The sequence below is a fragment of the Notolepis coatsorum genome (assembly GCF_963971535.1).
Source record: "Notolepis coatsorum genome assembly, chromosome: 16".
Lineage (NCBI taxonomy): Eukaryota > Metazoa > Chordata > Actinopteri > Aulopiformes > Paralepididae > Notolepis > Notolepis coatsorum.
Genome location: NC_140180.1, coordinates 69,469,557 through 69,496,100, shown reverse-complemented (window position 1 = coordinate 69,496,100; position 26,544 = coordinate 69,469,557). Strand labels below are relative to the sequence as shown.

Sequence of the window (26,544 nt, the reverse complement as noted above, 5' to 3'; positions counted from 1 at the left end):
CATAGTCGTAGTACCCCTGAATGAGTGCTCCTGCCAGAGTCTTCAGGGTGTTCTTGTTTACCAGAGAGGAGATCCGGTACAAGAATCGAGTTCGTTGGTTGACTTTTTTTATTACATTGGATGCCATTTTGTCACAGGAGAGATTAGCCTCTAGGATGGACCCCAGGTAGGTAATTTCATCTTTCCTTGTGACAATATTGTCACCCACTGTAACTGAGAAGCCGTCGGTCTTGCTGAGTTTGTTATTTGAACCGAAGAGAATGGACTCTGTTTTGCCCATGTGTAATGATAGTTTGTTATCAGCGAGCCATATGCAGCATGTGGCTGGAAAACTGTATTGCAATAAGCTATCTGGACTTTGTTCGCCCCAAGTTCGTATTTTAGGCTAGCGGGTTATTTTGAGCTAGGTTGTTCCGTCCGGCCACTCGTTATCGCTCCCGGGACTCAACCCAGACACTGTGGATATCGATCCGTTGCCATAACTCAATAAACAACATGATAGGACGTATATTAGTATTATACAAACCGGAACTGGATCACCTCGATCAACATCACATAACTGGGATCTGTTTGCGCCAGTGTGATCGCCCAACGGTAAGAGGAGGCTGACGTTACTTTCACCCTGTTTGTTTATTATTATCCATACAAACTGCTCTGATCAATATATCACCCATACTACATAAATGATTTAACGCCCCCCCCCCCCCCCCCCCCCCCCGCCTCCGTTCACCCGCGCATGATAAGTCATAACGTTTAGGATAATGTACAGTTGACATTTTTTATCTGGCAACGATCGGTATCAAACTGCATTTGATGATCTAATACAGTATGCATTTATGGCTATATCTCACGTTCTAGGAAATACTGCAGAAAACGATAAAAACATTTATTTTATTTATGTGACCAGGGGTCTCAAACTCAATTTACCTGGGGGCCGCTGGAGGTAGAGTCTGGGTGAGGCTGGGCCGCATCAAATATTCCAAAAAGGGTTTCAAGCAGTCAAAAAAAAGTACAACTGATTCAATCTTCTAAATCCTTAGCAATAACATTTCAGAACATGAATGGTTCTTCAGAACATGAATGGTTCTTCAGAACATAGGCTTCTCAGTGGTGTCAGTGGACTCATCCACAGCTATGGAAATGCACTGTGCATTTTTTTTTATTCTATCACAAAGCTGTTTAATCAAATCACCAGCCAGTATTTCAGTTATTCTGGTTGCTGTGCGATCTGAGGGGGCTTTGCTTTTGTTTGCCTTCAAACATGGTCTCCATCACTCAGTCATACATTATTTTCAAATTGCCACCCTTCACAAGAGCTACCGTTTCTTGGCATATAGTCACATTGGTTTGGTGCTGGGACTCAGGATGAATGCATATTTTTCAGTCTATTCACCTTTGAATTGCAGTCGACTTTTCTTTTACTGACCATCTTTGAAAATGGCTAGAAACTAGGCTAGTAGCTACATTTATCTCACAGAGATAAAACTGGGAGCGAGTTTACTGTAGATGCGCTGTCAACTGACTCGGACTGAAAGAGAGAGACAACTTGCATTCCGTGAAGACCCGCCCTACTCCCCTACTCTGCATCTGATTCGCAAACTGTGGGTGAGGGGGGGAACGCTGACGGGATGCTGAATGTGATTGGACCAGACCCGTACACAGACAGTGGCAGTGCAGCCAGCCGCTTATGCAGAGCACTGCTCGCAGTCAGAGGAGATAGCGAGGATGCCTTCCACTTTACTTGATATCACTCCGGAATCACATTTCAACCAAGTCACTAACATAACGTTGCTGTCATGAGCCTGCGCTATGGTAGCCTACAAGTGATAAAATAAATAAAACGTCCAACTCTCGCGCAACGTCTCGGCAAACAGTAGCGCGCAGGCCGCATTAACACTACACTTTGATGTCAAGTAGGGGGCCGCAAAACATCATCCCTCGGGCTGCAATTGGCCCGCAGGCCGCGAGTTTGAGACCCCTGCTCTAGACCGTATTTTTGTATGAATGTGTGAATGAAAAAGTTAAACGTTCCTACATCCTGAACGATAGATAATTGATGTTGAATGGGCCATAGTAATGTCAATTTAGCAATACAATTAAAAAAGTTATAGCCCTGCAAAGAAGGTGAACATCTCCATAGACAAATAGAGCTGGCAGAGATCAAACAGCAATGGATATAAGCTCCGGCAGAGAATGGGTTAATAATAATAATACATCTATTTTATATAGCGCTTTTCCAGGTGCTCAAAGACGCTTTACATGGGTAGGAGAGACAAAACTATGGCAAAACAAAAAACAGAACAAAAATAATACATGACAAAATAAAATAAAACCGACAGAATTAGAGGTCAAAAGCAAGATTGAAAATGTGGATTTTGAGGGCTGATTTAAAAGATGTCAGGGTGTTTGCATCACGGATATGGCTGGGGAGGGCATTCCAGAGGGAGGGGGCAGCAGCAGCAAAGGCCCTGTCGCCCCAGGTCCGGAGCCTGGCCGTGGGAGGTGTTAGGAGGTTGGCATCAGCAGACCTAAGGCGACGGGTGGGCGTGTGATGGTGGAGGAGGTCGGACAGGTAGGGAGGGGCAAGGTTGTTGAGGGCTTTAAATGTGATGAGAAGTATTTTAAATTGTATCCTGTATTTGATTGGAAGCCAGTGGAGGTCGTGGAGGACAGGGGTGATGTGATCAGAGCGACGGGTGGAGGTGAGCATGCGGGCAGCAGAGTTTTGGACATATTGGAGTTTATTGAGAATAGTGTTTGGTGAGCCGTAGAGGATGCTGTTACAGTAGTCCAGTCTTGATGAAATGAATGCATGAACCAGTGTTTCAGCAGTGGAGAGTGATAGGGAGGGGCGGAGACAAGCAATGTTCCGGAGGTGGTAGAAGGCCGTTTTGGTTATGTGGTTCACATGGGGGAGGAAAGAAAGGGTGGAGTCCAGGATGCGTGTATCACTTCCGCAACGGATTTAGTTGGATTTCGGTTTCCGGGTTCGCCTGATTGGCCGCGACGGCCACGTGACACGCCGTGGCATGCCCCCGCGGCAGCGGCAAGGCGCCGCTACATGCTGCTGTGTTTCACTGCCGTTTTCCCACTTCAACACCAGAGCAATATTGTCGCGCATTAAGTTTAATAATATTGTCGCGTTGTGGAAAGCAGGATGAGAGAGCGTAGATTTCAGTGTGTATCATTTAATCATTTAACATTTGAAAGGCATACATTGTTGTCATACAGAAGTACAGAATACTTTTATCCAAAATGCTTCTTACTGTTTGTCGCGTTGTGGAAAGCAGGATGAGAGAGCGTAGATTTCAGTGTGTATCATTTAATCATTTATCATTTAACATTTGAAAGGCATACATTGTTGTCATACAGAAGTACAGAATACTTTTATCCAAAATGCTTCTTACTGTTTGTCGCGTTGTGGAAAGCAGGATGAGAGAGCGTAGATTTCAGTGTGTATCATTTAATCATTTATCATTTAACATTTGAAAGTCATACATTGTTGTCATACAGAAGTACAGAATACTTTTATCCAAAATGCTTCTTACTGTTTGTCGCGTTGTGGAAAGCAGGATGAGAGAGCGTAGATTTCAGTGTGTATCATTTAATCATTTATAATTTAACATTTGAAAGGCATACATTGTTGTCATACAGAAGTACAGAATACTTTTATCCAAAATGCTTCTTACTGTTTGTCGCGTTGTGGAAAGCAGGATGAGAGAGCGTAGATTTCAGTGTGTATCATTTAATCATTTATAATTTAACATTTGAAAGGCATACATTGTTGTCATACAGAAGTACAGAATACTTTTATCCAAAATGCTTCTTACTGTGATTCTTGACAAAAGGGACACGCCAATATTATTAGATGGCTGATGACTGCACAGCAGCGTGGCGCGATATTATTAGATGACTGATGACTGCACTCCAGCCTCGCGGTCAAGTCCACTCCGCCGCGAGCGTCAACACAGCAGCGCGCTGCCGCCTCTGCCGCTGCCGCGGGGGCATGCCACGGCGTGTCACGTGGCCGTCGCGGCCAATCAGGCGAACCCGGAAACCGAAATCCAACGAAATCCGTTGCGGAAGTGATACACGCGTCCAGGATGATGCCAAGGTTACGGACGTGAGTGGAGGGGGTGACAATGGAACCATCAATATTTAGGGAGAAATCCTGGGTGTGGCTGGTGAGGGATTTTGGACCGATAATGATGATTTCTGATTTATTGCAGTTTAGTTTGAGAAAGTTATTTTGCATCCATGTTTTGATGTCTGTGAGGCAGGTGGTGAGGGTGGAGAGAGTAGCTGGAGTGATAGTCTTGGTGGAGAGGTAGAGCTGAGTGTCATCTGCATAACAATGAAAACAGAGGCCATGTTGGCGGAGAATCAGACCAAGTTGAAGGATGTAGAGGATGAAGAGCAGGGGACCAAGTACTGAGCCTTGGGGGACACCATGAGTGATGGGGGCAGTGGGGGATTTGCAATTGTTGATGGAGATGAATTGGTGCCTGTATGAGAGGTATGATTGGAGCAAGGTGAGGGGGATTCCGGAGATGCCAACGGAGGACTGGAGACGAGTGATGAGGATGGGGTGACTGATGGTGTCAAAAGCAGCGCTGAGGTCTAGGAGGATGAGGATGGAGAGGGAACCAGAGTCGGCAGAGAGGAGTATGTCGTTGGTGACCTTTAGAAGAGCAGTTTCGGTGCTGTGTCTGGTGCGGAATCCGGATTGAAAGGTATCATAAAGGTTATTGTTGTCGAGGTAGGATTTTAATTGGGAGGCAATGGCTCGCTCAATGATTTTTGAGAGGAAGGGGAGGTTGGAAATGGGGCGGAAATTATCAAGGGTTTCAGGGTTGAGTCCGGGTTTTTTTAGTAAGGGGGTGACAGAAGCAATTTTGAGGGCGGGGGGAAATAGGCCAGTGGTCAGAGAGGAGTTTATGATGGAGGTGATTAGGGGAGAAAGGGCAGGGAGACAAGCCTTGACTAGGATGGAAGGGATAGGGTCCAGGATGCAGGTTGAAGTTCTCATTGTAGAGAGAATGGAGGATAGGTCCGATGCAGTGATTTCAGTGAAGGATGTAAAAGGGGGGTTGGGCGGTGGAGGGGGGGTTGAATCCGGAGGGGAGATAGTGTTGGGGGAGGCAATTGTTAGTTGGGTGTGGATTTTGTAAAAAAAAAATTGTTTGGAGATGTGACAGATAGGAGACACATTTACTGACAGTGAAGGAACAGGAGATTGTTTTTGGGTTTAAGAAGTGTGTTGATGGTGGAAAACAGAGTCCTGGGGTTGTTGCTGCCAGACTGTATGATAGCGGAGTCATCCGTTTTCTGCAACTAAATCTAGACAAACAAAAAAGACAAAATCGAGACTAAAACTGACTAAGACTAAAATGATCAGACCTGTAGTTGACTAAAACTGATTAAACGAAAAATAAATGAAGGTGACTTAATATGATGAAAACGAAAAAGGAGCACATGACTAAGACTAAAACAAAAATTAAAATAGCTGCCAAAATTAACACTGGTCGGCATGTACGCCTAACATGTCAACAATAAATAAGAAGCCTTTGTTTGAGAATCAACACCTGCCAGGAGTGCGCCCAGCAGGCGATGATGGACGACATCTAGCGACTGGGTTCCGCCGTCACCAACCTCGTGAATGCCCAGGCCAACCAGACGTCACCAGCAGCGGCGACAGCAGTAGGAGTGGGGTCTCCTTCAGCGCAGATGACCACTCGAGAGCCCCGGCTTCCTCCTCCAGAGTGCTACAATGGGGGTCCAGCCTCTGACATACCCCACGGCAGTCCCGAGTGGCCTACATCATCACACTGTTGACGGGCCACGCCTTTTCCTGGGCCACGGCCGAGTGGGAGAGCCAGTCGCAGGCGTGTACCAATGTTACCATATTTACCCGGGAGTTACGCAAGATTTTCGACACCTCCCGGGTGATATCGGTGCACGAGGCCGATCGACGGCTCACGGCATGTCGCCAGGGGAATCGCTGGTGGCTGACTATGCCATCGAGTTTTGCATTGTAGCCAAGGAGGCGGGTTGGGAGGAGAGGGCCGTAGTTGTTCTCTTTGCTCAGGGGCTCTCGGAGAGAATAAAGGACGTGCTGGCTCTCCGGGAGCTCTCGGAGCGGTTGGATGGGATTGTGGAGCTCGCGGTGCGAGTGGACAATCGTCGCTGAGAGCGATCATGAGAGAGAGACTCGTTGCAGGATGCACCATCTTGGCTTCCTCCCAGCAGAGAGACAATTAACTGGTTCCCGGAGGGGAACACAACCGACGAACCCATGCAACTAGGCGCAGCACAGCTCTCCAGTGTTGAGAGGCGGCCACGTCTGGAGGAGAGACGCTGCCGCTGCCATTGCCTGCACCTGTCCCTGATGACCTCATAGGCCATCCCTGGCAGCGTCCCCCAGTGAGAGGGGTGGACGTTGTCTACCCATTTTTCCCATCGATGGGGGCCTATGTTTGTCGGGGTCAGGCGGTGTCCAACATCATGGGACTAACTCCCGCCTACGTACCAGTTACGCGGTGTCGGGGTTAGTCAAAGGTATGGGGGAGGGCGTGCCTCGGCTTGACAGTCCGATGGCCGCGCTCCTCTGTCCGGATATGGTGTGGGAACCCCTATGCAAGCCGGTCCTCCAGGGGAAATCGGCTAGGCGATTGGCTTATTGGGGTGACCAGTCATTCATCGCTGGTACACAATCGCTGGCTGCGGCGTCTAACATCGCCCACCTGGCTAGATTTGTATCGGGGATAATGACGGGCGGCACGGGTCTGAACGAGGTGAAATGCGATCAGATCACCCAGGCTGCGGGAGCTGTCCTGCACCTTTCCCAGGTGCTGGCCATAGCCATGGGGAAAGTGCGCGCCCTGGCCACCCTGGGCCAGCGTCACCTTTGGTTAACCGTGTGCCGGAGAAGAAGAGAGCTCCTCTTCTGACGGCCGCCCTCTCCGACGCTGGCCTATTCGGGAAGGCCCTGCGGTTGATGACCTCAACATGCAGAGAGATGGCAGAGGAGAGGTCCATTCTCCAACCCCATTTTCCGCCTCCCGTCCTTGCCGGTGGAGTCAGAAGGCTTCCGCGACGTCGAGCTGTCTCCGTCGCCGCTACCACTGCCTCCGCCGCCGCTGCTGGCCCTGCCAAGAGGGCCAGGGGACGAAACGGCGCTTCTGCCACCGCCGGCCCATCCACGACCGGAGGAGACGGTAGGGAACGTCGTGTCCAGCAGACAGTAACCTACCGTCCCTCCGGGGCTCCTCGGGGTGGCAAGACTCGAGCGGCGCGAGGTGGCAGACGCGTTGAGTGACTTTTCCCCTCTGTGTCCCCTCTCCTCTACACCCTCCCCGGCCCCTCTATGATTTTGTGCCTTAGAACACTTTATATAGTTTAATAAAAAAGTTCCCCGATATGAGGGGGACTGTGTTTTGGCCGAACAAACTGTGTTTCTTCAAACAATTCATATGGTGGGGTTGTGTATATATTAGAGCTGGGCCGTTAACGGCGTTAACGTGCTGCGTTAACGCTATACTAGTATCGCGCGATAATATAATTAACGCATTAATCTTTTTTTTTTTTTTTTTTTTTACATTTTTTTTTCTACCTTTATTTACCCAGGGTAGGTTCGCTGAGCACAGATGTTCTTTTCCATTCACACCTGGGAGCTGCCCAGTACAACCACAGTTGACACCATTGGCCACTGAGCAACTCCACTGGAGCAGTTGATTCAAGCCATGTCACATAGTTCAAGTTTGAAATGATTCCTTCTGTTTTGCTCCTGAGAGTGTGCTAGATACTGTACTGTACTGGTAATATTATGTATTTGTGTTAACTTCTGAATTAAACAACTTATTAAACACAAGTACATCTTATTGAACATTATTTTGATATTTCATTACCAATTATCATAGCAAAACAGCTTTTTCAAACAGTCGGTAATGCATTTTGGAAACGGGAGATGGGCTCATGGTGTAATGGGCCACCTGGCCTGAGAAACATAAGGAGGAAAGATTGCAGATAGATTAATCTAGATTAAAAAAATTAATCTATGCCCACCTCTAGTATATATGAATCTGCCCTTTTACGTTGTGTGATGAGTCGTGTTGTGTTACGAGGTTAAGCAAGGTCTGCAACGTACACTCAGTAATAGGTTCTATTAGCTTGATGCTCCACATGCAGGTAGAAACTGGTGTTATTCCATTGCTTGAACTAAGTATATGTGTCTCACAATGCTGTGTTGTTTAGTTGCAGTAATACTCGTACACACACATTTCACGGCCTAGCCGTTTACTCTCGATCAGCATTTTTTTCCTATGTACGACATACAGTAGTCAACGGGTGTAGGATTCACACACAGGCGACTTGTGTTTTGTTGTAAAACCTGTTCACATTTTTGTGGGTAGCGGGCATTGTATTAGCTTACTGTATGCTATGCATTGCTTTCTACCGGAGGTTTTCAAGATGGCTACGGTTGTTTTTCTGTGTGTAGGGATGAAGGGTGTTTTTTCGGGAGGGGGTGTCGAATAAACCCCTCCTTTTCCCACTTGATTGGTTTAGGGGATTTTTGATCTCTTCTGCTGAGCCAGTCAGGGCCAAGCCGGTGGGACGTCTTGGCGGGGGGGGGGAGGGTTATTCTACCGACTCCTATTACATGACAGGAGCCGGCAGGTTTCCCCGCCCGTTGTAGCGGTGTTGCTATGGCGACGCCTTCCATGAGTTGAGGTGTCTTAAAGGTGTCGAGTTAGGGCGTAGGGCTCACAGTTCTGCTGCGCCCGATTTATGTGTAAACTTGAGTCGGTTGGTCACGTGACTCACAGTTGGCATATCTTTTTCATGGCTATAAACTCATGTGGGAAGGTGTTTCTGGGAGGGTCTGGTCTTACACTCTGATTAAAAAGAGTGACTGGATTAAAATCATGTGAAAACAGGTTTTTTTACTCCCAGCTGTGCAGTTGGGTCATACGGGTGATGCTTTTTCTTTATTATTATAAAGAGTTGGATGTGTCTATGTGGATTGGAAATGAGGGTCCCTGATGGAAACAAGACTAACGTCTTTCTCAGGTCTGCCTCCCCTTAACCAATTGTGTGTATTGCCGTACTGGGTTGTACCCTTTCTGCAGTCTGTTGGGTAAAGTTTTTCATTCATTCATTCATGGAGTTGATTGCATCTCGCCCCTCTTGTCGTTCCCCTGGGCGTCTTGGGGATTCAATAAGGTGGTCTAAACAGCCTATTGTTGATGTGGGTATGTCAAAACGCACACATAGTGCTAGCTCAGGATGTTCTTTTGGGCATTGGCTGACTGGCGCGCCTTGATTGCTTGGGGTTGAAACAGCGTTTTTATGAAGCAATTGGGATGGGGGTTTTTCCTCTTCCGACACCCTGTGTGGTTGTCGATGGGTTCCCGTTCATGTCAGGGGATGATAACGGAATGGGTCTGGACATATGGGGAAGGGTCTCACGCCTTAGGGGTGGGCCACCGGGCGCGGTTCGTACCGAAACGTCTGGGTGGCGCCTTCTTTTTATGTTTTAGGATCAACACGCATATCTGCCCCTTCTCCTGGGGTTGGCAGGTCGGCGTGGTTAGGGCACGGGACTGGTTCTGGTCGCGCTGGTCCAGATCAGTTACACCCGTTGTCCGCCGGGGATGCAGATCTGCTGTTCTGGTACCCTGAGGGACTTGGGTTTTTTTCAGGGGGAAAAAATGCTAGGTCGGTCCGGGTGTCACAGGGTTGAGCGTTATGGAACCCTTGTTGGGTGCGTTGTATTCTGCACTGTCATAATGGCTTACGGCCGTGCCAACCTGTACGCGCCCGGTCTCGTCGGATCTCGGCCGCTGTGCAGGTTGGTCTTGGTTGGTACTTGGTTGGGTGACCTCCTGGGAATACCGAGTGCGGCGTGCTGGGGCTGGTCTTCCATTTTTTACGCTCTTCTCTTGCGCTTGGCGCAGAGGGGCCTGTTGGGGTGGTTTTAGCCTCCTCGGGGGACCCTGTGCTCCCCGTATCACCGGGCCCGGTCCGGGGTAATGTTTCGTTGACCCGTAGGCCCGGGATAGCCCTGTTGGAAACCAGAACGCGGGCTGCGGCAGTGCCGCAGGTGTGTTTTTGGGGTTTCTTTCCTGAGGGGTTATGGGACCAACCATTGCATAGGGTAATGCCTGGGTGGTTGGTTCTCTGGTGTGTTGCTGCAGTGTCAACTCCCGGTTTCACCGGTTGAGGGTGCCCCTGCACGTTCATGACGTCTGCCAGTCGTGTCAGCCTTCTCTGTGGAGGCTTGGTTGTGCGACAATGCCAGCATACGCCCCTTCCGCCGGGGCGGCTGTGTTCAGCTGTCCTTTCTGGCGCCTGTCTCGTCCGCAGTCTCCAGGCTCGGGTTGACAGCCTGTTGCCTGGTCTTTTTTCCCGGTGCGCTGCCTGCTTCCGTTGGTTAACTCTTGTGTGTTACGACCATGCTGTCTGCCTGTTGCGGGGCCAGTGTGCCAGGCGGTGTACTGTTGGGGAGGACAGGGCCCACTCGGCTGAGGGGCCTTTGTCCGAATACGCTGGCGATGTGGGGGGCGGGGTCACTAAGTGCCCACCTGGTGGGGTCTTGATGCTGGCATTATGGACTTCTCCGGGCCCCCATTCCAGGGAGTCCAGTCCTTTTGGTGGGTCTGGGTCTTCCTTCGCGCTCCGCTGCTACGGCCTTGCCACGGGGTTGGGTTTGCCCTTGATCCCGTGATTCTGGGGGCAGTAACGAGGTTGTTCCCTACGTTCGTTCCCGGGTGGCATGCGGGTTGTGCGTGGGTGTAGTCGTGGGGTCAAGCCACGGTCTGCTCACCCTGTGCGTTGAGTTGCTTGAGTGCCTCTTCGCGCGGTCGGGTCCGTCGCCCTCTCGGTTAACCTCTAATAGGGAGGGTGCCCTCCATTAGGGGGGTCGGGGGGGCTCGGCCCTCCCTGTTCTGTTGGTTGTGGGGGGCCTTCAGCGGGGTGTATTTGTCGGCCAGTGGCTCCGCTTGGCCTCCCTTTGTGCAGAGTGATGCCAAGCAGAGCCCCTAATGGAACAGAACGTTAGGTTATAGCTATAACCAAGTTCTGTTAATTAGGGGTGACGCTTGGCATCCGACGGCCGCTGCAGCCCTTGACCTCACCTTGTGGTGAAAGCTTGGGAAGGAGGAGAGCAGGTGACCACACACCTGCTTATGAAGGTAAGCTGATGAGGGGTGTGGTCAGACTAATACTGGTATTAAAGGTACATTTGTGGAATTTATTCAGTGCGCGTGCACGTACGCGAGATAGTGCAGAGTGATGCCAAGCGTCACCCCTAATTAACAGAACTTGGTTATAGCTATAACCTAACGTTTATTACACGCTAAACATTGCGCATTTCCAAGATAATCCAGTCTTTTTCCATAGATCGCAAGATAAAACGCGTTATGTGCAATAAGCCCGAATCGTTCTGGTTGATTCCCTGAAACCCCAAATACTCCCAAATCAAAGGTATATAACATTTACATATGTACCTTCACCAAATCATCAAGGGGGGGGGGGTCGTTTTAACTCAAAACTGTGATCGTGTTTGCCGAGGATGTTTTACGTCCGGTAAAACACAAAACTGTGATCATTAGAAAAACACGTTTCAGGTTCGGTAAAATAGACATAGAATATACCTTACCTTAGCCAGAAGGTATTCCAAAAAGAATAATTCCAAGTGATCGCATCGCCATCGCGATTACCAGTGTATATGTCTATACACGTTTCGATGTTAACACTTTAATCGCCGGAAACGCAGAAACTCGTCATTGCCTGCCATGCTCATTCTGCCGAAGACGCCGTAACACGTCTTTGATATCAATATTTCAAAAATCTGTGATCGAAATCATATTTCTCTCCCGGGGACCTGAGATATACTGCTGAGCTCCACTCAACTCTCTAACGGTTCAAGAGTGCCATCTGGTGGCCGATCAGCAGATCGCCCAACAGGAAGTCATGTGGATGACGTGGTGCTCACCCATATTTCGTCCGGGCACTCGCTATCATTAGCAGGACTCCATCTTGACACAGTGAACACCGATCGGTGCACATAACTCGATAAACAACATGATTTGGACGTATATACTATTACACAACCTGGAAATGGATCGGATATTTTGACATCCCATAATAGAAAAAATTCTATTCCACGCTCATCCCCCAACGGCGCGAGGAAGATACGGTGAGTTTCCGCATTATTTTCTAATGTATTCTATACTAACTGCTCTGATGATCATAGACCCACACTAGATGAATGATATAACGTTGCCCACGGAATTATAAACGACCCCCCGCCCATCCGGTCAACATCAGATCATACGTAGTAACTTATAGAAGTACCTCCAGTTGACATTTTTTATCTGGCACCGATCGCTACCAAACTGTATTTGATCATCAATATAATGCATTTGGGGCTATAAATCAAGTTCTGGAGAAAGCTGCAGAAAACGATAAAAACATACTTATACTTTAGACCGTATTTTAGTATGAATATGTGAATGAAAAAGTATAACGTTGCTACACCCTGAACAATAGATATAGGACATTGAATGGGCCATAATAATTTAGCAATACAATTAAAAAAGTTATAGCCCTGCAAAGAAGAGGAACTTCTCCATAGACAAATAGAGCTGGCTAGGGATGGTAAATTATGAATTTAACCATGGCGATCAAAGTGTTAATACGCTTGGACAACGGAATTTCGAGGCGATCAATGTGAATCTCTGTTCAAGCAGGAGGAGGAGCCCTTACAAAAAAAAAAAGGAAAACGTGTATCCACACCAATGCAATTCCAGTTCAGACACAGACGATACTGCCACCTGGTGATATTCGATCGGCATTGCAATTCCAATGTATACAAACGAGCTAGGGACAGCTAGAATGATCCGGATGATGATTTAGAACGGGTATCAGAGGAAAAAGATCAAAGGATCTAAAAACGTATTATTACGTGTTTGGCGCTCAGTAGAGCCACACAGTACTTACCAAACACAGTCCTGGCTGGCACTGACTCTCTGTTTAACCAGAAAGACACTTGAGAGAGAATGACGGTCATGATGCAGGGAAGGTATGTCTGGATAACGAAGTACCCGATCTTCCTCTTCAGGTGGAAATGAGCCGTCATGACTGTATATTCACCTGTGGGGAAGAAAAGAGAGGGAATTTGAAAATACTATTGCAACCTTTATTAAAATGTCACGATCCTAGGGCCGGTCCTGGCTGGATGGGGCAGGATGGGAACATTGGGCAGTGCTCTCCACCTAACTTTGGGCAATGCCCTCCATCCAACATTGGCTCTCTGCCTAACATTGGTCTCCTACCCTCTAGTGGCCAGACTAGCCTGATGGTACAGGCGGCCATCTTGTTTTGGTTCCAAGTAATAGAACTAATATCTAACTATTTGTTATCTTGGGCCATGCCTGTGTGTGTGTGATGTCGTCTCCCTGTCTGGTTGTTATGTTTGATTATGTTTTCTGTGTCTAGTTGGTGTATTACCTAGTGTGTTTATCAGATGTTGCCTGTTTGCATTATTGCCTGGTCTCGCCAGCTGTCAGTCGTTACAATCAGTGGTAGTATTTAAGGTCTGCTTGTTACTGACTTCCTTGTGGCGTCATTGTCTCAGTTTCCTCCTAGTCCTCAGTGTCATCCTGCTCGCCGTCTCTCCTGTGTTCACCCGTGCCTTGCTGTTTGTAATTTGCGCTTGTGAGTACAAGTCTTTTGTTTTGTTATTGTTTATTTTCCGTGTTTTACACCTCAGTCGTCCTCTAGCGCCTGCTCGGCTTTACCGTTTATGTTCTCGTTGGTAACGTACTGTCGTGTCAGTAAAGTCTGTTTACACGTATCCTGCCGTCTCTGCCTCTTCCATTCCGTTCTCTTGCTGCAAACTGTGTTTCACCTACCCCCATCGTATCATTAAAAGCAATACCGTGTCAATACCGTGTCAACTTATTCATTTATTAAACTCACATTCTGTAATAAGATCATACAGTATATTTAGCATTTAGTTTTTTAGCATTATTTAGCATTATTTTTTAAATTATATATTAGATTCGATTTAGATTATTGGATTATTAGATTATATATTGCATATATTTAGCATTTAAGCATTTCCTTTTTTTAGATTTATATATTAGACTAGATTTTGATTATTAGATTATATATTGTAACTATATTTATTGTAGGGCAAATACAACTGAGAGGGCATACCGTACTGTACATACCCTCATCTCGCACCTTGTTGCCCATATGCGCATGTCCAGAGTTAATTATATTGTATATTGTTTACAGTGCCTTTTTATTCTATTTTTATTTTTACTTATCCACTGTACTATAATTCTGTGACCTGTACCTGTATGTCTTCTACTACCTGTACCTCCCCTCCCCCCTCCCCCATGCTGCTATGATGCCTGAATTTCCCCAAGGGGATCAATAAAGGAATATCTTATCTTATCTTAATATTTGTACATCAGCATTGAGGTACGTATTTGACACCTGTTCTTTCCTTTTTGCCTGTATAATGTCACTAAACTGTACGTTTGTACTTTGTTCTGTCAGGCTCCACAACTGTGGATTTGGACTGCTGTCAATAGCTGGAGAATTTGAGAACTGTTAGGACTGTCTGACTCTTAATGCTGAACACTGCATGGGCCGCTACCACGTTATGGACCATGTATATCTATCATCACTATTATTACTGACTGATTGAATTCTGCCATTCAACTATTATTATTATTATTATTATTATTATTATTATTATTATTATTATTATTATTATTATTATTATTATTATTATTATTATTATTATTATTATTATTATTATTATTATTATTATTATTATTATTATTATTATTATTATTATTATTATTATTATTATTATTATTATTATTATTATTATTATGTTCATTACTATTACTGTTGCTATCATTACCTCTTCTGCCTGTACATCCACTCCCCCATGCTGCTATGACACCTGAATCTCCCCAATGGGATTAATAAAGGAACACTTAAACTTGAGAAGCAACTTGTAAAACAAAGCACATAAACATACTATGTCAACAAACTACACTGTACTGTATGTAATTTGACACAATGTGACTGAAATTTTTAATTGAGATAATAGTCAATTGAATACCAAATCATTGTGCGTCAGTATTCAAACTTCAGAGTTATATTTGGTATTAAGTTAAGGAGGAATCCCCCCCGGAATAGAGATTCTGTATAGTGTGAGATTCATAACTGCAACTCTGATGCAATATATCTGCTCCTGAAAAGAAGAAGGGTTTAATAAGTCTAGCAAACGTGTTAGTATTTTGAAGAAAAACACATCAAGTACAACTTTTCTGTGGTATAATACACCAGAATAGGTTGCCTGCTGATCTGTGTTCTCTTTTGCAGCCCCACATATTTAGACAAAAAAATAAACACGTGAAAATCTTGTGTGTGCATAGCTTTAAAATATTGAAGCTTTCTTTGGCAGGGATTAGAGTATAGCTCTACATACGACACACGACAGCTTCCCTAACCACAGTGCAAAGCCTAGCTGCTGACAAGGCCATGAAATATTACCAAAGCTGCAGTGGCAGGCAGGCAGTCCTTCCAAATGGAGGATATCTCAAAGAGAGCGAGATTAGACATGAGAAGAGAAAAAAGATGTGTTACCCATGGCAACAGAACAGAGAAACATAGCTCATTTGCTGCGATTCTGAAATAAAGGCATTGATACTGCCACTTGGCAGGGGGGAAGTCCTTTTTCAGCGGGTGGGATGGGGGTGGGGGGGTTTACAGGGTTGATTCCAAGGAGAAATCCCAAAAGACTCAAACCCTCCTTTCTAACTGCATCTTACCAGTTACACACATAACAAGCCTAATTCTCTCTCTGGCTTTCTCTTTCTCACAACACACACACGCACAAACACACCCATACACACACCCATGCCTGCAAGGTCACACACACACACACACACACACACACACACACACACACACACACACACACACACCCATACACACACCCATGCCTGCAAGGTCACACACACACACACACACACACACACACACACACACACACACACACACACACACACACACACACACACACACACACACACACACACACACACACACACACACACACACACACACACACACACACACACACACACACACACACACACACACTCCTCAGTGATGGAATTTAGAGCGAATGCACTCTCCGTGCCCTATAGAGAATTTGCATGCCTGCCCCTGATGCCTCTCTCTGTGTTGTGGATGGGGGAGGGAGTTACGAGGCAGGAATTCACCAGACATGGTTACATTTCTCTCCGTGGAACTCCTGATCCTCACAGAGAGCACTGAGATGGTAATTATAGCATGAAGATGATAACCGTGTCGTCATAGCCACAGATGTAGGAGGCGCTGTGCTCCGTGCTAACACCACCGAAAATAGCCCATTCACAAAACCACGGATGCTGTTAAAAGCTGTCCAGCTCAGTTAAAAGCTGTCCAGCACAGTTAAAGGCTGTCCAGCTCAGTTAAAAGCTGTCCAACACAGTTAGAATCTGTCCAACACAGTTAAAGGCTGTCTAGCAGGGGGCAGGCTCTTTTTTATACCCTGCAAAAAACTAGGCTTAATAATGGCTTCATAATGTATGGAGAGTTTTGAGTTTCAAGAGAACAACTCTTATTGTAATCACATTGTTTGTGAACAAGGCAAATTGCAGGCAATAATTGCCTTTTAAATTTTTTTAAGTTGATCAAATATAAAAGACCAATCGAAGCACCAATACCGTGCAGCAAGGGGAACGGCTCCCTCCTACCTTGGTCAATGGTCTCTAACTAGACACCGTCAAGACCCCTACGCTCTGCATCTCCTGGCCACCTGAGACCCACTCACACATTTTAGGCTCATGGGGGGTTATCAAAGCAGGTTATTCTCTGTACTGGCTCCGATGGTGGAACGAAATTCCCACCACAGTCAGGACAGCTGAAACCCACCCAATTGTCCACCATTGACTAAAAACACACAATATCTGAAAAAAAAACTAAAAATGTAGGCTACTGTCTTTTACTATTATGTAAAGTACTATGCTACTATACCAATACTATTATCTACTATGCTTGAGTGCATAATATGTCTATACTACTATGCACTCAAGAGTGTAGCACTCAAGTTTGACACTGTTTGACAAACAATACCACATACCCTTGATGTACCCCTCCTGTTGACTTGTCAGCTAAATTACTAAATGTAAATGTAAGTGAACTACCACAAACAATACATCCTCAATGAGTTGACAAGGCACATTGGGTAAACTGTAGGGGTGTAAACCTCAGGCTTTACCACAATACAAAACAATTTAGATTCTTAACCGATTCGCGGCCAACCACGTATATATGATTGGGAGTGAGCGCTTGACGGCCAACCACGTATATATACATAATAAGCTTGTTTTTGTTATTATTCCATTTTAATATCCCGGATGTTGTCACAGAGCTGTATTTTGGCTGGAAAAGGCGTATTGGGACTCCGAAAGTGCAGTACCGGCCAGATCCTGGTATTGGCGCTGTCTCGAGAATGCAGTTTCCCCTGTTGCAGACCGGGTGTAACTTTTTTTCCGCTCCGGGTTAGCTTTGGCCTAAAGCTATGGCTTCACCAGATCGCCTGGAATACTTTTTGCGACGCCAAATTCAGTATGCAGTATAGGAATATAGCATCAGCCAATGGACATATCGATCTACCAGATGGCAATCAAATAACTGGGAAATTCTTTTTGTAATCCAACCGGCCACAGGTAAGACCGATTTGATGTAAATTTCAGTCTGATCGGGCCTTGTTCTCATAGCCATCCACCCGGTCAGCGTATGATGTTGCAATAACGAATGTCGTTATTGGTAATCAATAATCAGAAACGACTTCCCCCGCCCCCCCCCCCCCCCCCCCCATTTCATGCATTCATGGTGGAACATGATACCGATCATATGCATTTTGATTTTTAACTCTAGCTTGTGTAGGGCCGAAACGCCAATCGATTTAACGTTATTAGCTTAGCGCCCTATAACTAGCTTTGCAGGAATTACCCCAGACCATTCCGGTATATAGTTCATATTCACAATGCTATAAAACGGGATTGTATTGATGAAAAAATTATTTCTTTATGGCATATTGAAGGGAAGGTTTATACTGTCAATTGACAATGACAATGGACACATAGCAATAATATAAAATATAGATTTAGCTCTACAAACAACCTCATGCACAGTGAAAACTTGTAATGAAAAGTAGCATCAAGCTGGCCTCATAGTCTAATCCCAATGGCCCCGAATGTGTTAAGGCAACGATTTGGTATTTCTTGATATCACAAACTAAAAGAAAACAAATGAAGATATATAGACATTTCTTAGCAGCAAGGACTCAATTACTGATCAATGCAGTCAATATCATCCATAAGTATCCATAAGGATAGTACCATATATGTATATCCTAAAACACAGACCTGACACTATACTTTGCTAGCAACCTGGTCTATTTAAATTTTTCAAACCTTTATTTAAACTCGAAAGGCAACTGAGGTTTCCTTAATTTACAGTCACGCAGAGTGTACATACAGAGTTAAGCAAAACAAGGCATATAAAATCACACAGAATATAAAAATATAACAATAAGACAAGTAAGGATAACAATAAATTAAAACATGTACAACTTCATTGACAAAGAGTTCATTCCATGAGCTAGGGGCATCATAGATAAATGCTGATTTACCCTGTTCCGAGCAAACTTGAGGGACCTTAACACTTTGGATGCCACGCCATGTTTTCCTTTTTACCCCCTTGATGCCCAAACCCACTCCAATGTTAACTTAATATCGCCTAATCTATGTTTTTAATTATGGCTATGTGTCTACCCTATGATGATAATCGTCTTTTACTGGAATATTCCAGAACGTTGTCATTTGTCGGCCTATTTATGAATAGTTTTCAAATAAACGCTAGATGATCGATAGTACAGTATATGTGTGCGCACGCACGCTCGTGCCGCGCGCTGATAATCGCTGCTCTTATTTCCTGATGGCTTTTACAGTGAAACAGCAATATCACATATAGTGGAAACGCTTATATCTCCGTGAAAACGAGTCTGATTATCCTAAGACTGATAACATAGATTCCTTACCTGGGCCCTGTTTCATGTACGTGGTTCAACTAAGTCGATCAACATGTCCATTATCCAGCTTCAGTTAACCCGATGTTCAAAGCCGGGATTTTCCTGTTTCACAAAGGAGGATTCAGTCTCGTTAACTCAAGCCAGACTTGAGAGTCAGGCTCAAGTCAGGCTAGATGCGCGCTCCCGTTTTAGGTGGAAAGCCAGCACGTATCGATGGCAGAGACCCTGATTCTCAACGGCATTGATTGATTAATTGATTTAAGACTTTATTGACAGATTGCAATAGGCTCAATCGCCTCGCCGACAAGTTAAATGCGTTATCTATAGGCTAATTCTAAGTCCCTCATTACCTCAATCAATCAGATTATATTTCTTTAAACTTGCCTGCTGGATTGAATAATCAAATGAGATCTTGCTAGCGAAAATAACTAGTTAACTGTTATACAGAATTACGAGACGGCTTTCTTGCCCATTGATTGATGTATAGTCAATCTTTAACTTATCTCTACTGTGGTCCAACGGGTTGTTCTTTTGACTTCCACACGGACGACCGGGGTTCAAGACCGGGGTCCTTCTTTTTGCAATATAGGAATAATTCAATTTGGTGCACGTTGAGAGCTATATAAAGAATGACATCCTCAATGCATGTAGATTTATAATATTTTAACTTAAAACCAGGCTACTTTGGCGTATAATCATTAATATTATATTCAAAAAAATCATATTGGAAACACGGGGATTTGAACCCGGATCGCTAGGTTGGGAGACTTGAGCGCTACCGCTGGGCCACTGTGCCAGATGGGATAGATTCATTGTTTATACATTAATGAACGAGAGACCCGTGTTTAGAATATCCCTTATTTTGAATGAAGTTTTATTTCTTTATCCTCATTCATTCATGTGACGTCAACGGCTCATTCAATTTCTCAAATCCGTCAAACAGCGCATCTCATCAGACATCTTAATCCCAGTTACAATTAAAATAACCACATCATGTGTACGTCGCACGAGCGAGCGCCACCGTCGCCACGGTATATATAACGTGCATTATTTAGGACAAAGTGAATTTAATATCAGCATTTTGGGTCTATTTTACATTTCAAAAGCCCCCTCTGGAAGAATGGAGCACAAAAACGTAATTCAGAATGGTATAATGCAGATCGTAGACTGTGGGAATAGTTTCAGGAAACGGGCTGTCACTTCTTTGCGGGGGCGTGGCGATAGTTCAGGCTAACTTGAACTTGAACTCTGCTTTCGACCAGGCTCAAACTTTTGGATATGTTGTCATGGTGATTTGGAAAATCCAGGTACATGAAATCGGAAAGTCAGGCTAACCCAGTTATCCAGCTAAAGTTATCCGGCTAACTCGGTTATCCCGGTACATGGAACGGGGCCCTGACATCAGATGGTATCCAAATGGTTTATTCCAATTTCCGATCGCCATTCGAAAAAATCGATAATTGTATTGATCCATCGTGTGTACAGTAGAACACATATTCGGCGTGTTACTAAGGTTCCAGAATTAACTCTGGTAGACCCCGGTTACATCAGTGAGAAGTAAAATGTGGAGTCAGAAATCCGTTCTCCCATTCACTTTCATTGAGTCCACTCCAAAAGGGTGATTTACCATCCGGGAGACGATAGGGGGCGCTTTTTTCACATCTGAGCGCCGGCGGTGCCTGGATATCCAACGGTACGCTCGCTTGATGCAATATGATTTCAGAACGCTAATAATAAAAAAAATTATAAAAATAAACGAGAGCGCCTCTCCATCAACGAGGACCAACCAACCTTCTCATAAAGGACACAGTGATGAGTGTCGTATCTATCATTAGTGATGAATCTGAGGGCAGAGTGATATACAGAGTCCAAGGATTTAAGGGTTGAGGCCGCAGCATGCCTATAATTACATTACCATAGTACAGGACTGATAAGAAAACTGCTTCGGCAACTCTCTTCCTACTAATCAAAGGAAAGCTGGTTCTGTTTCTGTATAGGAAGCCAATTTTCTGTTGCAATTTGGAGGCAAGGTTGTCCATGTGGAATTTCAATGTACATTTATCATGGAGCCACACCTCAAGATATTATATTCAGTGACTCTCAGTGCTAGAACCACTTCATCATATTCAATGTTTCTGGCTCTAGAAAACAGCATGCATTTAGTTTTACTAGCATTAAGAACCTATTTAAGTTTAATAAGAGCGTCCTGGAGGGTAATAAAGGAAAGTTGTAACTTGTAAGTTATTAATGGCCAATTGTGCAGAGTCAGCAATACAATACACAACAGTATCGTCTGCATACAGATGGGCTTGACAACCATTCAGCGAAGACCCAATATCATTCATATAAAAAGTGAAGAGGACAGGACCTAGAATTGAACCCTGTGGCATAACCTGACTTTACACACTGTCTCCCTGACAGATAATCTTGGAACCAATCACATGCATTTCTATCCAAGCCAATAGTAGCTAATCTTTTTAAGAGTAAATGTATCAAAAGCTTTTGACAGATCAATAAAGAAGGCCGCACAGTGTCTAAAGCTGATATTATGTCATTAGTAACTAAAGAGATGGCTGATAATGTGCTATGATTGGCTCTGAACCCGGATTGTGTGAGCTTAGTACAGAGTGATTTGAGAGAAAGGACTTACATTGATTACTCACTAAATACTATTGCAGGGTAACTTAGAGATAGGACAGTGACTATTAATTTATTTAAATCATATCTACCACCACCTTTATGTAACAGGATCACATGGGCAGATTTCCAGACACTAGGAAATCTCCCTGTTGAGATAGAAAGATAAAAAATCAATTGCTCTGTAATTAAAGGATATTATAATTATTCTCAAATTGCATTTAATGGCTATCCGAGTCCTCGATATCCTCGCGGACGGACCAGTATACCTTTATATCATATCATATTCATATTCATATCATAGTTTACTCTATCAGCCTACCAGCATGTAATACGTTCTTTGTTAGAACTCAACTCGTTATTATTTTGCGCATAGATTGCAGAAATACGGGAACGTTTTGATTTAGGCTTTGACATTGTAAAACTAAATAAGTGCAATTCTGTAAGCAGAATACAAGTCATGATATCACCCACACGATATATGCTCTGTGTCCAGAGCATGTATGCTTTTCATTCATTTAAGACACATTTATTGCAAGGGTTTTGTATACACATACACTCAACAAATAACCTCAGTCTGTTCTCGTTGCAATGCGTTTTTTATTCTTTCTTATAGGAAGGGTGAAGAACACTATCATGGGTGTTCATATGACTTGTATTCTGCTTACAGCTTCGGGGTTCCACTTATTACGTTTAACAATGGCAAAGCCTTTTAAATATAATCAAAATGTTCCCGTATTTCTGCAATATATGCGCAAAATAATAACGAGTTGAGTTACGCAGAGCGCAGTCAGTGCTTATTTCCTTGTTGTAATAATATATTCTACCACCGGCGCAAGCTACGCATGGTCCGACCTGTGCTTAAATATACGCACAAAGTCAAGCACAAGTTCAAATTGGTAAATCCCACACTTTGCTTAGAAATGATCGTACGCACGGGTTACGCACATATCTGTGCGTACGCCACGTTAATAAATGAGGGCCATGGTTTCTATCTTGAGCCTTAACTGGCATGGTTTATTTATTCACATGAAGAGCAGCAGTAACATACAGGTCTCCTCTCTCTGAGAGGCTTGGGGGGAGAGAAAGAAGTGGGAGGAGACATATCTATTTATACTCGCCACCTGGTAGTACTCCTGAGTGTCTCCGCCTAGAGCACCCTCTAGTGGAAACAGTTATATATGCAGTTAGACAGTTACTAACAATCCTACACAGAACCTCTGCCTTCAACATTCTGGCTTAAAATACATGGGTTTAGAGCAAGTCTTGAGACCGCCAAGAAGGCATTGTTTATAATCCAAGAGTGACTAACCAGTTAATTTCTACATACTGTAGTTTGTGCGCTATTACGCGCTAAACATCGCCCCTTTCCTAAATAATCCATATGCGTTATATGCATTATGCCCAAATCGTTCTGGTTGCTCACCTGAAACCCCAAATACTTCCAAATCAAAGGGGGGGTAGTTTTAACTAGAAACTGCGATCGTTACAAAAAGCATGTTTCACTATGAATTGAAAATGGTGTTTAGAACGGGTATCAAAGGAAAAATATCAAAGGATCTAAAAACGAGATATTATGTTTTTGGCGCAGAAAGAGTTAAGGGTGAGAGTGAGTTTAACCCATAGTACCGCTACTCGCCCCAGTCACTTCACAACATCTGAAGTCCATCGTGACTGAGCTTCGCGGTACCATCCATTACACCCACCTTAAACTCACTCCACCCAAGGCATCCGGGTCACCTTAAACTTCGATGCCCCAAGGGAGTTTCGAACCCCGCGGTCTGCCGCACCGCGGGCTACAGCACAGACCGTTATACCAAGAAATTAACTCACTGCTTTGCAACGTGTCTGTGTCTTTTAAAGGTGAGAGTGAGTTTAACCCATAGTACCGCTACTCGCCGCAGTCACTTCGCAACATCTGAAGTCCATCGTGACTGCGCTTTGCGGTACCATCCGTTACATATAGATATATCTTTCTGATTTTCATGCTTCTGAAGAGGTTGTGCTTGTAAGTTGTATTTTGTCTTGTTAGAATGTGTTGTCACTTCCTATGTTGTCAGTCACTTCCTGTTTGATTTGTATACATTTGGTCACATACCCTTCATGCTTCATGCAAGCCATTTTCTGAAGAAGGTGTGTTCACACCGAAACGTCATGACTTCAGGCTGCCAATACATTTGAAAAACCTGGAGTGTGTGCCTGAACTTTTTTCCCTATTTTTTTTGTGTATAGTATCAGAGGTTACAGCACCCAGTGTCAAGTCAAGTGAGGTGAGCGCGTTCTACTACTTTTTTCATAGTAAAATATAGTAAAATACTGTAAAATACCAGACAACGAGCGCACAAACACAAACAACAACTGGCCTGGATATAACATTCTTAAAGGTGCTAGAGATAACATACAGCCACTAGATGTCACCAGCATGTCATTTATCCAATCAGGTGCATTACACGTGGGAAAATGGAAGGTAGGGAGGGTGTAATTGTAGTGACTGCTCTACATGCACCTCTGAGGCCTTGGATCAGTTATTCACCGTCGTCTGTCCGTGGTCCTGTCAACTGATTAACAGTATTAACAGACTGTTAACAGATTAACAGTCAACGCGGTTTCATTGCTGGGTTAAGTACTTCTATTCTATTCACATAATACGCTTACTTCATTTATCTACTCCATTCACATATATGCCTACCACTTGTATCTATTGCTATGTCCGCCCACTACAATCTCATGAGCTGTCTAACGCCTGTCCCGTCTCCCTGTCCCCCTATGACTTGCTGTCCTGGAGTGTTGACCGGAGTGTTGGACGTCCCGTGATGAAGGCCGGGAGGTTGCGACCCCCTCTGCGTGCCCCCCTGTCTCCGGAGGTCTCGTAGTGGTGACCGGAGTGCCGGATGTCCCGCGATGATGTCGGGGAGTTCGCGACCCTCTCTGCGCCGCCCCCTATCTCCCTGTCTCCGGCTGTCCCTGAGCAATGACCGGAGTGTTGAATGTCCCGTGACTAAGACGGGGAGGACGTGACCCTCTTTGCGCCGCCCCTGTGCCTCAAATAGATCCGCTATCAGCTCTATCTTTAATCTTTCAAAATGTTCAGTTGCTATCGCTATTAGCTCTATCTTTAATCTTTCAAAATGTTCAGTTGCTATTGCATGCACTCATCTGTGTTTCACTACACACATGAGTGCATGCTTACCAACTGTCCGTCTGCAACACTACTATCACCAACATCTAAGAAGGGAGATCCCCCCTTGAATGGCCCTTCTAAGGTTTTTCTCCTCCACACTGCCTGTGGAGCTTTTTTCCCTATTGTTAGGTTTTAGTGAGTTTTTCCTTACCTTGGTCTAATGTCTCTCCTGTCTGTGTTGGTTTTGTGATCTGGTTTAGTGTTGTTATCTTGTGTGTATTTATATTTCAACCATGTAATGTTCTGTGTCACTCTGTTCCTCCCAGCTGAGTCTAATTACCCAATTACCCTCCTGTGTCAATCAGTGTCTGTATATATGCCTGTGAGTTCCCTGTCTTCCCTGTCGCATCATTACTCCTTGTTACCTGGTTCCTGTCGTGTTGTGTTCTTGTGTTGTCAAGCCGTTCGCTGTTCACCTTTTTTTTTATTTTTTTTTTATTTGTCTTTTTCCCCCTCCATTTTTCCTCCGATTTTCTCCCATCCCAATGTTAGTCGTATGCCAATTCCCAGTCCCTTCCTGGTCGCTGCGCTTTACCCCCCACAGTCAGATCATTTGGGAGAGTGGAGGATACCACGTGCTTCCTCCGACACACGTCCAGCCAATCACCGCTTCTTTTCACCTGTCAGCGCGGATTCTCATTGAGAGGGCGTAGCGTGTGGGAGGACCACACTATCCCCCTCACGTCCAATCCGCGCTTAGCAGGCGCCCCGACCGAACTGTAGGAGTCGCTGTTTACAACGACCCGGACCCACCCCGCCAGCTTCTCCCACCCTCTGATACAGCCAATTGTATCAGTGCAGACGGCCAGCCAAGCTGGTGACAACCCCGGAGCTGTGAGCTGGATTCGAACAGGCGAACCAAGCTCACAGCTCCGGGGCTGGTGACGAACGCAATCTCCGCTCGACCACCTAACCGCCTTCTGTTCACCTTTTTGTAAGTAAATGATCTGTTCCTGTCAAAGTCTCTATCGCTCCTGTCACGGAGGATAGTTTCTATTATAGTGTTTTTGTTTTGTAGGGCAATTAGCTTGTGAGAAGGATTGCTCTCCCTCTGTGTTTTGGAGCTACTCTTTATGTCATTAAAGGAGCATTGCTAATTTTTCAAAACCTGCCTTTGTCTATCCTCACGGTCAACCACAACACGGTCAACCACAACATCCTTTTGGACAGGCTCAGGGAGTGGGTGGGCATCTCTGGGAGCGCTCTAAACTGGTTTGCCTCTTATCTAAAGGAGAGAACGTTCTCGGTGGCTGTGGGTCCTTTTAAATCTGACCCCACCCCCCTCTCATGTGGGGTACCACAGGGATCGGTGCTAGGACCACTCCTTTTTGCCATCTACATGCTTCCACTAGGCCTCCTCATCAATAAATTCACCGGCATTAAATACCACTGCTACGCAGACGACATACAACTACTCTGCTCTTTTAAACCCAACAACTTGGAGAAACTCAGCCTTCTCCAGGAGTGCCTGCTCGGCATTGAGAGCTGGATGGGGAGTAACTTCCTCCAGTTAAATGCAAACAAAACGGAGGTGCTGATCGTAGCAGCTGAA

General features: G+C 45.0%; 1 protein-coding gene across 1 annotated transcript in view; it reads right to left on the bottom strand.

Moving 5' to 3' along the window:
* gabra2b (gamma-aminobutyric acid type A receptor subunit alpha2b) overlaps nt 1-26,544 on the bottom strand; it is a gene marked incomplete at both ends in the record, with an annotated part of 135,573 nt that overhangs the window by 12,372 nt on the left and 96,657 nt on the right. The window contains one exon of the mRNA XM_084332065.1: nt 13,003-13,155. Coding sequence (XP_084188191.1) covers nt 13,003-13,155 — 153 coding nt within the window. The remainder of the gene's footprint in view (nt 1-13,002; nt 13,156-26,544) is intronic.